Source organism: Ornithorhynchus anatinus, chromosome 1, assembly GCF_004115215.2.
Source record: "Ornithorhynchus anatinus isolate Pmale09 chromosome 1, mOrnAna1.pri.v4, whole genome shotgun sequence".
NCBI lineage: Eukaryota > Metazoa > Chordata > Mammalia > Monotremata > Ornithorhynchidae > Ornithorhynchus > Ornithorhynchus anatinus.
The window spans coordinates 170,009,399-170,025,578 of record NC_041728.1 but is presented as its reverse complement, the minus strand read 5'-3'; the positions used below and the strand labels follow the sequence as shown (position 1 = coordinate 170,025,578).

At 45.4% G+C, this 16,180-nt stretch overlaps 1 protein-coding gene across 2 annotated transcripts in view; it reads left to right on the top strand.

The window, feature by feature from the left end:
* The first annotated feature begins 2,587 nt into the window (after positions 1-2,587).
* Positions 2,588-16,180, top strand: part of DZIP1L (DAZ interacting zinc finger protein 1 like) — a 67,618-nt gene continuing 54,025 nt past the window's right edge. For both annotated transcript variants that reach the window (XM_039913395.1, XM_029078683.2), the window contains exons 1-4: positions 2,588-3,124; positions 8,965-9,049; positions 10,243-10,367; positions 13,872-14,033. In XM_039913395.1, coding sequence (XP_039769329.1) covers positions 2,621-3,124; positions 8,965-9,049; positions 10,243-10,367; positions 13,872-14,033 — 876 coding nt within the window. In that variant the 5' untranslated portion in view covers positions 2,588-2,620. The remainder of the gene's footprint in view (positions 3,125-8,964; positions 9,050-10,242; positions 10,368-13,871; positions 14,034-16,180) is intronic.

Below are 16,180 nucleotides of genomic sequence, written 5' to 3'. Positions count from 1 at the left end.
GTATTCTGCACACAGTAAGCACTCAATAAATACAATTGACTGACTGGTTTCAAGGCTTTCCCCACTTCTCTCCAACTTGTCAGCTCTCCTTGCCCATTTATCCTCTGCTTGTTCCTCCCAAGCACCCCCTCCTTCTTGTACCATTTTTGCCAGACTTCAACCCTCCCCACCTTCAAATTTTCACCTCCTCCGTGACTAATGATTAGACTTCAAAATATTTTATTCTTTTTAATCACCTCTTGCGTTTCCATATTAATTCTCCCCCCCCCCCATCCTTAGCCCTCGAGTATAGCTGTATATTCGATTGAGCTTTTAATGTTATTTATGCTGATTCCATTGTTTGTGCATATTCCTACATCTGTCTCTCCATCTGGAACGTAAAATCTTTGTATGCAGGGGATGTGTCTTGCTCTTTTTTTTAAAAAAATGAAATGTGTTAAGTTCTTACTATTTGCCAATCACCGTACATACAAGATCATCTGGTTGGACCTAATCTCTGTTCCACATGGGGCTCGCAGTCTAATTAGGAGGGAGAGCAGGGATTGAATCCCCATTTTACAGTTGGGGAAACCAAGGCACACAAAAGTGAAGTGTCTTACCCAGCAGGCAAATGGCAGAGCGGAATTAGAACCCAAGTCCTCTGGCTCCAAGGCGTGTGCTCTTTCCCCTAGGCCTCGCTGCTGTTCTGGCTCCATAGTACGGTGCATTGCACTCAATAAATATCATTACAACTATGACTACTAGAATCAAAATATCTACTGGCCTGTAATATGTTTCCCAGCCGATGTAATCAGGGTCAGAGCAGTGATACATTTGATGTCAGCAGAAGTCTGAAGAGAAGGCCAATAATCTAGATCATAGTTTTCAATGAATTGAAATTCATCTTCAGCCTCATTTCTTTTAGTAAATCACTTTTTTTCAGACCTCAGGGACTGGCCCTATGCTACTTTGCATGATTTGTTCACCAGAGGAGTGTAATAATAATAGTAATTATGGTGTTTGTTACGTGCTTACTCTGTGCCAAACAATCGATGAAATACAAAATAGGTTCCACAGGGGACTCACAGTGTAAGTAGGAAGGAAAGCAGGTACTGAATCCCCATTTTAATAATAATGATGGTATTTGTAAAGCACTTACTATGTGCCAAAAAGCGCTGGGGTAGATAAAAGGTAAGCAGGTTGTCCCATGTGGGGTTCACAGTCTTCATCCCCATTTTACAGATGAGGTAACTGAAGCTCAGAGAAGTTAATAATAATAATAATCATGATAATAATGGCAATATTTTTTAAGTGCTTACTATCTGCCAAGTACTGTTCTAAGCACTGGGGTAGATACAAGGTAATCAGGGTGTCCCACGTGGGGCTCACAGTCATAATCCCCATTTTACTGATGAGGGAACTGAGGCACAGAGAAATTAAGTGACTTGTCCAAAGTCACAAAAATGACAGGTGGCAGAGCCGAGATAAGAACTCATGACCTCTCATTCCCAAGCCCGGGCTGTTACCGTTAGGTCTTGTTGCTTCTCATTTTGCAGATGAGGGAACTGAGGCACAGAGAAGTGAAGTAACTTGCTCAAGGTCACCCATCAGGCAAGTGGCAGATTGGGATTAGAACACAGGTCCCCTGACTCCCAGGCCAGTGTGCTTTCCAGGAGGCCGTGCTGCTCCTCAATCAATCAACCAGTCGAGTCAATCAATCGACCGGTTAATCAATCCATTATCCCATCACTCTGCCTCCGGCTTTCACTTCTCCTGCTCAGTTTCCCCTCTGTCCCTCCACCACACCCACAATACAAAGCCTTTGGCGGTGACTGGGAGGTCAATCAATCAGTCAATCAATCGATGGCATTTATTGAGCATTTACTATATGCGGAGCACTGTACTAAGTGCTTTGGAGAGTACAGTATTACAATATAACAGACACATTCCCTGCCCGTAGTGAGCTTATGGTCTAGAAGGGGAGACAGATATTAATATAAATAAATAAATTACAGCTTTGTCCATTAATGCGGTGGGGCTGGGTGCTGTGGGCCTGGGAGGGGGATGAATAAAGGGAGCAAGTTAGAGCCCATCTGCTAATTCTGTTGTACTCTCTCAAGTGATTGGCACGGTGCTCTTCTCATAGTAAGCGCTCAGTAAATGCCACTGATTGATCGATTGATCAGAAGAGCACAGCACAGTAGAGTTAGCAGACACGTTCCCTGCTCGCCATGAGTTTAGCTGTACCCCACGTTAGTGTCATTTTTTTTTAAAAATGGTATTTATCAAGCACGTACTATGTCCCAAGCACTGTTCTAAGCGCTGGGGTAGATGCAAGCTAATCACTGGACACAGTCCCCGTCTGACGTGGGGCTCACAGTCTCAGTCCCCATTCTCCAAATGAGGCAACCGAGGCCCACTTCGCTTCTCGCCCGAGGTCACAGAGCAGACGAGCGGCGGAGCCGGGATGAGAACCCGTGACCTTCCTACTCCCAGGCCCGGGCTCTACCCGCTAGGCCGTGCTGCTTCTCTAAATAAAGCGATGAAGTCATCGGGTGATTTTTTTCTTCTCTCTCAGCCTTTCTTCCAGAACGGCTACCACCCGCAGCCGACGCCCGGGTTCAAGGGTCAGGCCTGCCCTATGCCGGGGCGTCCCGACCCCCGGTCGCCCCCGGGCCCCCGGGGGCTCCTCCCGGGGCCCGCCGGCCCCTCGTCCTTCCAGTTCCAGCCCCGTCACCAGACCGTGGACTGGAGGCGGTTCAGCGCCATCGACGTGGAGCGGGTGGCCCGGGAGCTGGACGTGATGACCCTGCAGGAGACCATCACCGGGGTGACCTTCTGCAACCTGGACACGGAGCGCTGCGCCCACTGCCAGCAGCCCGTGGATCCGGTGCTGCTCAAGGTGCTCAAGCTGGCCCAGCTGACCATCGAGTACCTGCTGCACTCCCAGGACTGGCTGAGCGGCAGCGTGGCCCTCCTGGAGGAGCAGCTGCAGCGCGCCCTGGACCAGCGCGAAGGCGCCCAACGGGAGCTGGGCCGCCAAGCCCAGGAGCTCAAGGGCCTCAGGGACCAGAGCCGCCGGAACAGGAAGATGATCGCCACCCAGCAGCTCCTCTTGCAGGCCGGGGCCAACAACTATCACAAGGTGAGCCGGGGGCCTCCCCCCCGGCGGGCTGCCGGCCAGCGCTCAGTCCATAATAATAATAATAATAGCGATCATATTATTTGTCAAGCACCTACTATGTGCCAGGGACTGCCACTCTCACTCAGCCCATAATAATAATAATAACAATCATAGTATTTGTCAAGCACTTACTATGTGCCAGGCACTGCCACCCATCACTCAGTCCATAATAATAATAATAGTAATAATAATAACAATCATAGTATTTGTTACGCACTTACTACGTTCCAGGCACTGCCACCCATCACTCAGTCCATAATAATTATAATAGTAATAATAACAATCACTGAATTTGTTAAGCTCTTATTAGGTCCCAGGCACTGTCACCCATCACTCAGTCCATAATAATAATAGTAATAATAATAACAATTGTATTTTTTAAGCGCTTACTATGTGCCAGGCAATGCACCCATCACTCAGTCCATACTAATAATAGTAATAATAACAATCACAGTATTTGTTAAGTGCTTATTAAGTGCCAGGCACTGTCACCCATCACTCAGTACATAATAATAATAGTAATAATAAGAACAATCATTGTATTTGTTAAGTGCTTACTATGCGCCAGGCACTGCCACTCGTCACTCAGTCCATAATAATAATAATAATAACAATCACAGTATTTGTTAAGCACTTACAATCACCCATCACTCAGTCCATAATAATATTAATAATGGTATTTGTTAAGTGCTTACTATGTGCCAGGCACTGTCACCATCACTCAGTCCATAATAATAATAATAATGGTATTTCTTAAGCGCTTACTATGTAATAATAATAATAATAATGTTGGTATTTGTTAAGCGCTTACTATGTGCAGAGCACTGTTCTAAGCGCTGGGGTAGACACAGGGGAATCAGGTTGTCCCACGTGGGGCTCACAGTCTTAATCCCCATTTTACAGATGAGGTAACTGAGGCCCAGAGAAATGAAGTGACTTGCCCACAGTCACACAGCTGACAAGTGGCCGAGCCGGGATTCGAACCCATGACCTCTGACTCCAAAGCCCGGGCTCTTTCCACTGAGCCACGCTGCTGCCAGGCATTGTCACCCATCACTTAGTCCATTAAAAAAAATAATAATAATCATGGTATTCGTTAAGCACTTAGTATGTGCCGGTACTGTACTAAGTGCTGGGGTAGATACCAACCCAGTGCTTAGAACAGTGTCTGGGACATAGTAAGCACTTAACAAATATTATCATTATTAAATCGGGTCGGATACAATCCCTGCCCCATATGGGGCTTACAGTCTCGATCCCCCTTTTACAGATGAGGGAACTGAGGCACAGAGAAGTGAAGTGACTTGCACAAGGTCACACAGCAGACAAGTGGCGGAGCAGGAATGTCTGGAGTCAGAAAGTCTCCTAGGCCCATGCTCTTTCCACTACATCAATAAGGTTTCCTGAAGGAAGGCTGTCATTTCAAATTGGGGCCAGTTTATCGGGCGGAGTTCTTCATGATTGCCTAGATCTTTTTGTCTTCCTAACCAGCAGACAAGGGCTGAGGAGCCCTCCACCCACTTCTCCTTCCCCTCTTCCCTCCCCTCCATCTCCCTGCACCGACTGATAAACTGAAGTACCCATGTATATTTTAATCATGGAACTTCCCTGGATCTCCTCCACCCACCCCTGCCCCATCTAAATCAGATCGTACCACACGATTGTCAGATGAATTTTTCATTTTGTATCTTTTTTATTTTTAGTGGTATTTGTTAAGCGCTGTGTGCCAGGCAGTGTGCTAAGAACCGGGGTAGATACAAGCCAATCAGGTTGGACAGTCCCTGTCATTCATTCATTCATTCATTCAATTGTATCTACTGAGCGCTTACTGTGTGCAGAGCACTGTACTAAGCCCTTGGATTGTACAGTTTGGCAACAGATAGAGACAATCCCTGCCCAACAGTGGAGTCATGGTCTAAAAGGGCAAGACAGACAGCAAAACAAACCAAGTAGTTAGGCCTCTGTCCCTGTCCCACGTGAGGCTCAAAATCCTCAACCCCATTTTACAGATGAGGGAACTGAGGCGCAGAGAAGTGAAGTGACTTGCTCAATCCACATAGCAGACAAGAGGAGGAGGCGGGATTAGAACCCATGGCCTTCTGACTCCCAGGCCCATGCTCTACCCACTACACCATGCTGTTTCTCAATCTGATTCTGATTCATTTCCTGGCCTAGTGGAGGAGCACGGGCCCCACCATTCCTCTGCTGTGTGACCTTGGGCAAGCCACTTCACTTCTCTGGGCTTCATTTACCTCATCTGGAAAACGGGGATTGAGACTGTGAGCCCCACATGGGACTGTGACCAACTCAGGTTGCTTGTATCCACCCCAGTGCTTAGTACAATGCCTGGCACATAGCACTTAATAAATACCATTATTATTGTTATTATTATTATTATTGTTGTCCTGTCTTCAGGTGCCAATCAGAGAATGTGGCTCATTAGCATGTTGTAAATAAATCCCTTTAACTGGGTGGAGGATGATCAGAGAGGGGCAACCCAGGCAAATTTTGTTAATGAAATGTACATCGCCTTGATTCTATTTAGTTGCCATTGTTTTTACGAGATGTTCTTCCTCTTGACTCTATTTATCGCCATCGTTCTCATCTGTCCGTCTCCCCCGATTAGACCGTAAGCCCGTCAGACGGCAGGGACCGTCTCTATCTGTTGCCGACTTGTTCATTCCAAGCGCTTAGTACAGCGCTCTGCACATAGTAAGCGCTCAATAAATACTATTGAATGAATGAATGAAATTATAATCCAATCAAATGCACCTCAGACAATTCCCACCCAACCCGACAACGCAGTAGAAAATCCAGCAAATGACCATCCAATTCTAGCAGGGTCTATGTTGTCTTATGCCATCAAATCATGTCTGACCCATAGTGACATGGACACATCTCTCCCAGAACACCCCCACCTCCATCTGCAATCATTCTGGTAGTGGGTCCTGAGAGTTTTCTTGGTAAAAATATGGAAATTATTTACCACTGGCTCCTTCAGTGCAGTAACCTTGAGTCTCCACCCTCAACTCTCTCCCCTGCCTCTGCTGCCCAGCACGGGTGAGTTTTGACTTGTAGCAGATTTGCCTTCCTCTCACAAGCCACTGCCAAGCTCGGAATGGAATGGCCAGGCCTCTGCTTGGCTCTCCCTCCTGCAGCTGACACTGGTAGACTACTGGAAACTCTCCAGGTGCCATCCTGAGAGTGAACAAGGAGCTCACAATCTATTTTATCTCCATTTTAGAGCTGAGGAAACCGAGACCCACAGAGGTTAAGGTTGGATCTGTAGTTTTTAAGCACAAGTTATTCACCCCACCTTCAGCCCCACAGCACTTATGTACATAGCCGTAATTTATTTATATTAATCTCTGTCTCCCCGCCTCTAGACTGTAAATTCACTGTGGGCAGGGGTCGTAGCTACCGGTTCTGTTGTATTTCAATCTCCCAAGAACTTAGTATAGTGCTCTGCACACAGTAAGTGCTCAGTAAATATGATTCGCCCCACCTTCAGCTCCACACTGGGCGTCCATATCTGTAGTTTGTCTATATGAATATTTGTCTCCCCACTCTAGACTGTAAGATCCTTAAAGGTAAGGAACATGTCTGCCAATTTTGTTGTACCGTACTTTCCCAAGCACTTAGTACAGTGCTCTGCACCCAGTAAATGCTCAATAAATGCTATTGATTGATTGAACCCTGGTTGCATGACAATTTATTAACTGTGCCTCAGTTACCTCATCTGTAAACTAATAATAATAATAATAATGATAACGTTGGTATTTGTTAAGCACTTACTATGTGCAGAGCACTGTTCTAAGTGCTGGGGTAGATACAGGGTAATCAGGTTGTCCCACATGAGGCTCACAGTCTTAACCCCCATTTTACAGATGAGGGAACTGAGGCCCAGAGAAGTGAAGTGACTTGCCCACAGTCACGCAGCCGACAAACGGCAGAGCCGGGATTCGAACCCATGAACTCTGGCTCCCAAACCTGTGCTCTTTCCACTGAGCCACACTGCTTCTCTAGTATAGTGCTTGGCATGTAGTAAGCGCTTAACAAATAATAATGATTTAATAATAATGATAGATTCAGAATTTATTGAGCACCTCTACGTGCAGAGCACTATACTGGGCGTTTAGGAAAAGTCCAATAAAAGTAAAAGATATAATCCCTGCCCTCAAAGAGTTTGCATTCCAATAAAGGAGATAGGCTGTCACAGAATGATGGTATTTGTTAAGCGCTTACTATGTATCAGGGATTGCTCTAAGCGCTGGGATAGATACAAGCTAATCAGGGTAGGCACAGCCTCCGTCCCACATGGGACTCCCAAGTCTTAATCCTCATTTTGTAGATGAGGTAACTGAGGCACAGAGAAATTAAGTGTCTTGCCCAAGGTCACAGAGCAGCAAAATGGCAGAGCTGAGATTAGAGCCTAGATCCTTCTGGCTTCCAGGTCCGTGCTCAGGTCCGTGCTCTATCCACTAGGTCATACTGCTTCAGAAGATATCATCGGTCAATCACTCACTCAATGGTATTTATTGAGCACTTACTATGTGCAGATCACTGTACTAAGCACTTGGGAGAGTGCAGTACAACCGAGTCGTTAGATTTGTTCCCCGCCTACAGAGAGTTTACAGCCTAGAGGGGGAGACAGAAACTAATATAAATTTAGAAATTATGGATATGGGCATAAGCGCTGTGGGGCCGAGGGTGGGGTGAACGAAGAGTGCCCAAAGGGGACGGATCCAAAGTGCCCAGATGATACAAAAGGGAAAGGGAGCCGGGGAAAAGAGAGCTTAATCGGGAAACGTCTCTTGTGTCCTTTCCCCGACTTTCCTGTCACAGTGGACGGCACTACCATCCTTCCCATCTCGCAAGCCCGCAACCTTGGAGTGAGTCATCCTCGACCCCGCTCTCTTATTCACCCCACACATCCAATCTGTTACCAACACCCTCACAACATTGCCAAGATCCACCCTTTCCTCTCCATCCAAACCACTACCATGTTAGTACAGTCACTTATCCTAACCCTACTGGATTACTGCATCGGCCTCCTTTCTGACTTCCCAACCTCCTGTCTCTCCCCACTTCAGTCTGTACTACACTATGCTGCCCAGATTATCTTTCTACAGAATCGCTTTGGGCATATCACCTCCCTTCTCAAAAATCTCCAGTGGTTGCCTATCAACCTTCATATGCAGCAAAAACTCCTCACTATTGGCTTTAAAGGTCTCCATCAGCTTGCCCCCTCCTACCTCACCTCCCTTCTCTCCTTCTGCATCGCAGCCTGCACACTCCGCTCCTCTGCTGCTAACCTTCTCACGGGTCCTCCACCTCACCTGTCCCCTCTGCATCAACCCAACTGACTCCCTTTGCTCTATCCCCTCCCTGCCCCACATCACTTGTCTATAATTCTATTTATTTATATAAAGCCTGTTCACTTGTTTTGATGTGTATATATCTATAATTCTATTTATTTATATTGATACTATTGATGCCTGTTTACTTATTTTGATGTCAGTCTCCCCCCTTTTAGACTGTAAGACCGTTGTGGGTAGGGATTGTCTCTCTTTTTGCTGAATTGTACTTTCCAAGCGCTTAGTAGAGTGCTCTGCACACAATAAGTGCTCAATAAATATAATTGAATGAACGAATGGGAACTTAATAAGGCTTTGAGGGTGGGGTGAGTGGTGGTCTGGTGTATATGGAGGAGGAGGGAGTGGCCAGAGGGATAGAGTGCGGAGAAAGTGGCTCAGACACAATTCCTCTGATTTCAACTCCTGCTGCTATTTCCCATCTAGTGCCATTTGTGCGAAAAGACCTTCCTGAACTACTCTTACCTCCAGGCTCATATTCAGCGTCGTCATGTCGAGGCCACGGAAGCTGGTGAGTCTCGGAGCGGAACCCTTTTTCATGGTTTTCGCTAAACGCTTGCTGCGTGCCAGACACCTTATTAAGCACTGGGGTAGATACAGGCTAATCAGGTCACACACAGTCCACGTCCCACATGGGGCTCACAGTCTCAATCCCCACTTTACAGATGAGGGAACTGAGGCACAGCGATTGAAGTGATTTGCCCAAGGTCACATGGCAGATGAGTGGCAGAGCTGGGATTAGAACCCAGGTCCTCTGACTCCCAGGCCTCTGCTCCTTCCACTAGGTCACGTTGCTTCTCAACCTTCCTCTTGTGATCTAATCGATCTTACCAAAACCTTTTTATAGTTACCAATTTAATTTAGGAATGTTCGCAATAATGTGCTGTTGTGTGTCTACAGTGTTTCTGGAGCAGCTGAGCAGGCTATCAGATGTTTTAAGTGGCTCAGTGGAAGGAGCACGGGCTTGGGAGTCAGAGGTCATTGGTTCGAATCCCGGCTCCTCTACCTGCCAGCTGTGTGACTGTGGGCAAGTCACTTAACTTCTCTGGGCCTCAGTTACCTCATCTGTAAAATGGAGATTAAGACTGCGAGCCTCACATGGGACAACCTGATTACCCTGTATCTACCCCAGCGCTTAGAACAGTGCTCTGTACATAGTAAGCGCTTAACAAATACCAACATTATTATTATTATTAAGTCTATTTTAAATGATATAATCGTGCCTTATAATTGAGCACTTTCAATTTGCCAACAGGGTTTTAATACTGCATGATCTCATTTTTCTTCTCTTCATAACATTCCCGTGGAGTAGAGGGAAGCGGGTTTCATTATCTCCATTTTCCAGATGAGGAAACGGAGGTATAGGAAGATGAAGCATCCTGTCCAAAGCCTCACTCAGCAAACCAGAGGGATTCCCAGCCTTGTGATCTTTCCTTTAGACTGTAAGCTTATTGTGGGCAGGGAATCTGTCTTCCAAATCTCTTGTATTGTACTTAGTACAGTGCTCTGCACGCAATAAGTGCTTAATAAATACCATCGCTTGTTTGATTGGTTGATTTCCACTGGACCACTCTGCCTCCTAACGCTGAAGAAAAGCTCGGCTCACTTAGTCTTGTGCAGATATACAAGCAGAGGTGGAATTTCCTTTAGGGCTCAAATGATTGTTTTTGAACTAACCCAGCTCTCTGTGGATGGTGTTGGCAGAGAGACAGAAGAAGAAGCAAGTAGAACAGATGGAGGATGGGCTAGAAGAACTGAGGGTAAAGCTGAAGCGGACCCAATCTCAGCTGGACGCGGAGAGGGAGGATGAGAAGCGGCGACGAGCTCAGGTAGGAACGAGGAAGAAGGGAAAGGTGGGAGAGTAAATGAATGAAAAATTTTGAGTGATTCAAAGTAGGAGGATTGTTCTTAATCCCATGGATGGTTCAGTCTTTCATTCATTTAATGGTATTTATTGAATGCTTACTGAGTGCAGAGCACTGCACTAAGCACTAAGGGCATCCTTTAATGATGGGAAGCAGGGTGGCTGATGAGAAACAACATGGCTTAGTGGAAAGAGCCTGAGTTTGGGAGTCAGAAGATGTGGGTTCTAATCTTGGCTCCTCCACTTGTCTGCTCTGTGACCTTGGGCAAGCCACTTAACTTCTCTGGGTCTCCGTTACCTCATTTGTAAATTGGGAATTAAGAATGGGAGCCCCACGTGGGACAAACTGATCACCTTGTATCTACCCCAGTGCTTAGAACAGTGCTTGGCACATAGTAAGCATTTAACAAATACCATCATTATTATTACTATTATTATTTCGGGTTCAGGTAAACAGTGACTGTAGTTGGCTCTTGAGGGTCGATCAAGAAGCTGATTTACTGATAATACCTACTTAACTGGGGTGGAAAATGGCTTCAAAAGAACACAGAGGAAATTCTTTATGCCTCTGCCTAGTCGAAGCAAAGCAATGTGGCCTAATAATAATAATAATGATAATAATAATAATGGTATTTGTTAAGTGCTTACTTTGTACCAAGTACTGTTCTAAGTGCTGGGGTAGATACAAGGTAATCAGGTTGTCCCACGTGGGGCTCACAAGTCTGGTGGATGGACCTGGGAGTCAGAAGGACCTGGGTCCTAATCCTGGCACTGCCACTCTTCTGCTGTGTGACTGCAGGCAAGTTATTTTACTTCTCTGTGCCTCAGTTACCTCATTTGTAAAGCGGGAGCCCCATGTGGAACAAGTGATTAGTTTGTATCTAGCCCAATGCTTAGTACAGTGTCTGGCACATAGTAAGCTCTTAACAAATACCATTAAAAAAAAGTCTGTTCTAACAAATCACTCGTTGTCAGATTCAGTAGACTCTATCCTGTAGATCCTATCCATTTCCAAACTCTAGAAATAGGCAGAAATTGGGTGGGCTTTTATGTTTTCTTGGTATTTGTTAGGTGTTTCCTATGTGTCAAGCATTGTTCTAAGCATTGGGGTAGATACAGGCAATTAGGTAGGACACAGTCCCTGACCCACATGGAACTCACAGTCTAAGTAGAAGGGAGAACAGGGATTGAATCCCCATTTTACAGTTGAGGAAACTGAGGCCCAAAGATATTAAATAATTTGCTCAAGGTCACACAGCAGACAAGTGGTGGAGCTGGGATTAGAAGCCAGGTCCGCTGGCTCCCAGGCCCAGGCTCTATCCACTAGACCACATTGCTTCCTCAGTAATGATAATTTCTGTGATATTTAAGTGCTTACTATGTGCCATTCATTCATTCATTCATTCAGTCAATTGTATTTATTGAGCACTTACTGTGTACAGAGCACTGTACTAAGTGCTTAAAATGTACAACTCAGCAACAGATAGAGGCAAACCTACCTTCTCTCCTTCTACAGCCCACCCTGTACACTCTGCTTCTCTGCCGCTAACCTCTTCACGGTCCCTCGTTCTCACCTGTCCCGCCGCTGACCCCTGACCCACGTCCTACCACTGACCTGGAATGCCCTCCCTCCTCATGTCCACCAAACTAACTCTCTTCCCCTCCTCAAAGCCCTACTGAGAGCTCACCTCCTCCAGGAGGCCTTCCCAGACTGAGCCCTTCCTTTCCCTCTGCCCCTCCTCCCCATTCCCCCCGCTCCCTCACTCTGCTCTTTCCCCTTCCCCTCCCCGCAGCACTGTGCATATTTATATTTATTATTTATTACTCTATTTTGTTAATGATGTGTATATAGCTATGATTCAATTTATCTTGATGGTATTGACCCCTGACTGCTTGTTTTGTTTTGTCGTCTGTCTTCCCCGTTTAGACCGTGAGCCCACCCTACTAAGCATTGAGACAGATGCAATGCAGGCAGAGTGGAAACAGTTCCTGTCCCACATGGGACTCACATCCTAGAAGAAATTAGGCTTATGAGGAGATGACCAAACTTTCTAGAAAGGAGATTGTTTATGGAATTTTCCACTGAAACTAATACTGTTATAGAGATCTGATACATATATCATCAAGAGTATTTATTAGTCAATCAATCAATCAATCATAGTTATTGAGAGTTTAATGTATGCAGGCCACTCTACTAAGCACTTGGGAGAGTACAATATAACAGAGTTGGTAGACACACTGATAGTAGACAATGGTATTTATTGAGCATTTACTGTGGGCACTGTACAGTACAGTGAGTACTGTAGTAAGCACTTGGTAGAGGGCAATGCAGCAGAGTTCCTTTTTTTATTACTATTGTGATTATTATTATCCTCAAGGTCACTAGATGCATTAGTAAAAACCAAAAACATTCAAAGAAGATTTTGTCAGAGGCTTCATGTTCAGCCTCAAATTATCCATATAATTCTCATCCTCCAAAATATACTTTGACTGAATTACTTAGTTTTTTTTTGATTGGCAGTAGGATAATTTGGATCAGACTGTACTTTTAAACCTTGGTTGCCCAGGTAAACTTCCCTAGTAGAGCTCTACAGATGGTTTCATCCTACTTACTGTTATTTTCCATTGATAGTGGAGTGGGATTTCGTGGAAATGAAATAATCTAATTTTCCAGGAATCTATGACCTTTTTTCTCAAGGCTTTTTTTTAATAACTAGGAACATGAAAAAAACCCTATAAAAATGAAATATGTCAATGAAGAGAATTCCTAGAACTTCCAGTTATATTCATACTGGAATCTGAGAGAGATTGCTTTGCAGTGCAGTTCCTCTATCTCTTCGAATCACCAAATACCTTGTCGGGAGGCTAGATCATAACCTCTCTGAGGGCAGGGATCAATTGTACTTACAATATTATACTCGCCGAAGCACTTAGGATAGTGCTCTGCACAGAGTAAGTGGTCATTAAATGCCAATCAATCAATCAATTTTATTGAGCACTTACTGAGGACAAAACATTGTACTAAGCCCTTGGGAGAGTGGAATAGAACAATATCAAAGACACATTCTCTGCCCACAACAAGGTTACAGTCTAGAGGATGAGAGGTAAGGATTTTAGTTCTTAGTTGGTTATGTGAATTAACCTGGTTCCCCGGTTTTACAGCTTGGAAAAAATTAGTCTGGCTCTAAAATCAACCAGGTCAGACAGAAATAAAGGAATTTATTTTACATATTCTTAGTCCTGATTCTACACTTTACAAGCTATTGATTTTTCTCTGTCAACAGATGCATCACTGTTGTGATCCTGGAAGTTGTGGAAAGGTTGTGAGCCTGCTGAATATTGATCCGATTCCATCTGCCAGCTAATCCTCTTCCCTGCTTTCAGTGCCTATTTGAGTCTTCGATTAGAAAACCAATTCTCATGGAAACCAATTCTCGGGCTTCATTTGGTATTTCCGTCTCCTTTACAGGAATCCGAGCAGGCCTATCAGCGGGAAGAGGAGGCCAAGAGAGAATTTGACAAATGGAAAGAAGAGGAGAGGACCAAGCTGCACCAGGAAATAGACAGCCTGAGACAATTGTTTCTCACTGAATTTAGAGACATCACCAGTAAGAACTCTTCCCTAGAAGGGGTTAGTAACATTCCTGCCAGGTTCTTTCTCGAAATGTCTTTAACTCGTGTGAAAATGACCTTATCAACTTCAGAAGAGCTAATAATGTTGATATTTGTTAAGCGCTTACTATGTGCCGAGCACTGTTCTAAGCGCTGGGGTAGACATAGGGGAATCAGGTTGTCCCACGTGGGGCTCACAGTCTTAATCCCCATTTTACAGATGAGGGAACTGAGGCACAGAGAAGTTAAGTGACTTGCCCACAGTCACACAGCCGACAAGTGGCAGAGCTGGGATTCGAACTCATGAGCCCTGACTCCAAAGCCCATGCTCTTTCCACTGAGCCACGCTGCTTCTCCAATTCTGGGGTTGTCACTAGAGAGATGTGGGGTTCATTCATTCATTCATTCAATTGTATTTACTGAGTGCTTACCGTGTACAGAGCACTGTACTAAGCACTTGGGAGAGTACAACGAAAAAGACATTCTCTGCCCACAGTGAGCTTACAGTCTAGAAGTGGGGAGACAGACATTAATATAAATAAATAAATTCCAGCTAAGTACATAAGTGCTTTGGAGCTGGGACGGGGGATGAACAAAGGAAGCCGGTCAGGATGACGCAGAAGAGAACGGGAGAAGAGGAAAGGTGGGTTTAGTCAGGGAAGGCCTCTTGGAGGAGATGGGCCTTCAATAAGGCTTTGAAGTTGGGGAGAGTCATTGTCTGTCAGATTTGAGGAAGGAGGGCATTCCAGGACAGAGGCAAGAAGTGGGAGAGGGGTCGGCGGCAAGATAGACAAGATGCGGTTCTTAGCGGTGGGAGTGAGTTTGAAGAGGGGAGCTACTTGTGGATACAATAGTTCTGTCCTCAAATCTCTGTCTCCCTCCCTTAGTCTAACTCCTAGAGTCACTGGGTCTGGAGATCAACTGGGTCCCAACTGAGCAACCGCCACTTTCTTTAACCCCCCAGAGGGTGCGGGTTAAGACAAGAAGCAGCGCGGCTCAGTGGAGAGAGCCCGGGCTTGGGAATCAAGGGTCGTGGGTTCTAATCCCGGCTCCGCCACTTGTCTGCTATGTGACCTTGGGCAAGTCACTTAACTTCTCTGTGCCTCAGTTACCTCATCTGTGAAAATGGGGATTAAAAAATGTGAGCCCCACATGGGACAATCTGATTACCCTGTATCTACCCCAGCGCTTAGAACAGTGCTCTGCACATAGTAGGCGCTTAACAAATACCATAATAATAATAATAATAATAATTATTATTATTATTAAGAGTCCTGATTTGTCCTACCCTGGGACAGCCCTCTCTAATGCCTCATCTAATTGGTGGGTTTCACGGTGCCTCTTGTCATTGGATGAGACAGCCAGAAGGATCAACTGTGCCCTTTTTTTTCCAGAACAATCGGTTCTGCCATCATCGTGATTTTAGTAGACAGTGCGGCTAGAATGTGACGGTAGAATTAAAACACTTTTTTCCAACAGCATGCACCTCTCTGGATCAAACACAACCCAGTGTAGGAAAAAAAAATGGTTGTGCATATCTGTGTGACGTGGGACAAGGTGGGAATACTGCCGTGTGAATTTTCCATGATGAGTGGGTCTTAAATAACACAACTCCCAGGTTCTAGGGCGACTTGTACTAAATTCATCTACACCTATGGTGTGGTCACTTGGGCCAAAATTGGGTCCTGTACATAAAAACTCGGGTGTACAATTCACCCATTTGACCATCAACTTGCCCGCTGTTCTCTGTGCTTAGTGGGGATGTGTTTGGCAAGGAAGCAGGAATGGGAGTGACCAACCGTCAACCATACAATCAATTCCTCCAGGCAGGTTCTCCATCCGGAAGTGTCAGGATCAAGTTTCATCCATCATTCTAGACAGGAGGCTCCATCATCATCTTCATCATCATCAATTCATCTACAGATTCATCCACATCAATCATTCGATCGAGCTTGTTTATTGAGCACTTACTGGGTGCAGAACACAGGACTAAGTGCTTGTCTTGTCTTATGCTATCGAGTTATAGGAACTTCATGGACACATCTCTCCCAGAACGCCCTACCTCCACCTGCAAATGCTCTGGTAGTGGATCCAGAGAGTTTTCTTGGTAAAGATACTGACGTGGTTTAGCCCTGCCTTCTTCCGCATAGTAAAATCGAGTCTCCG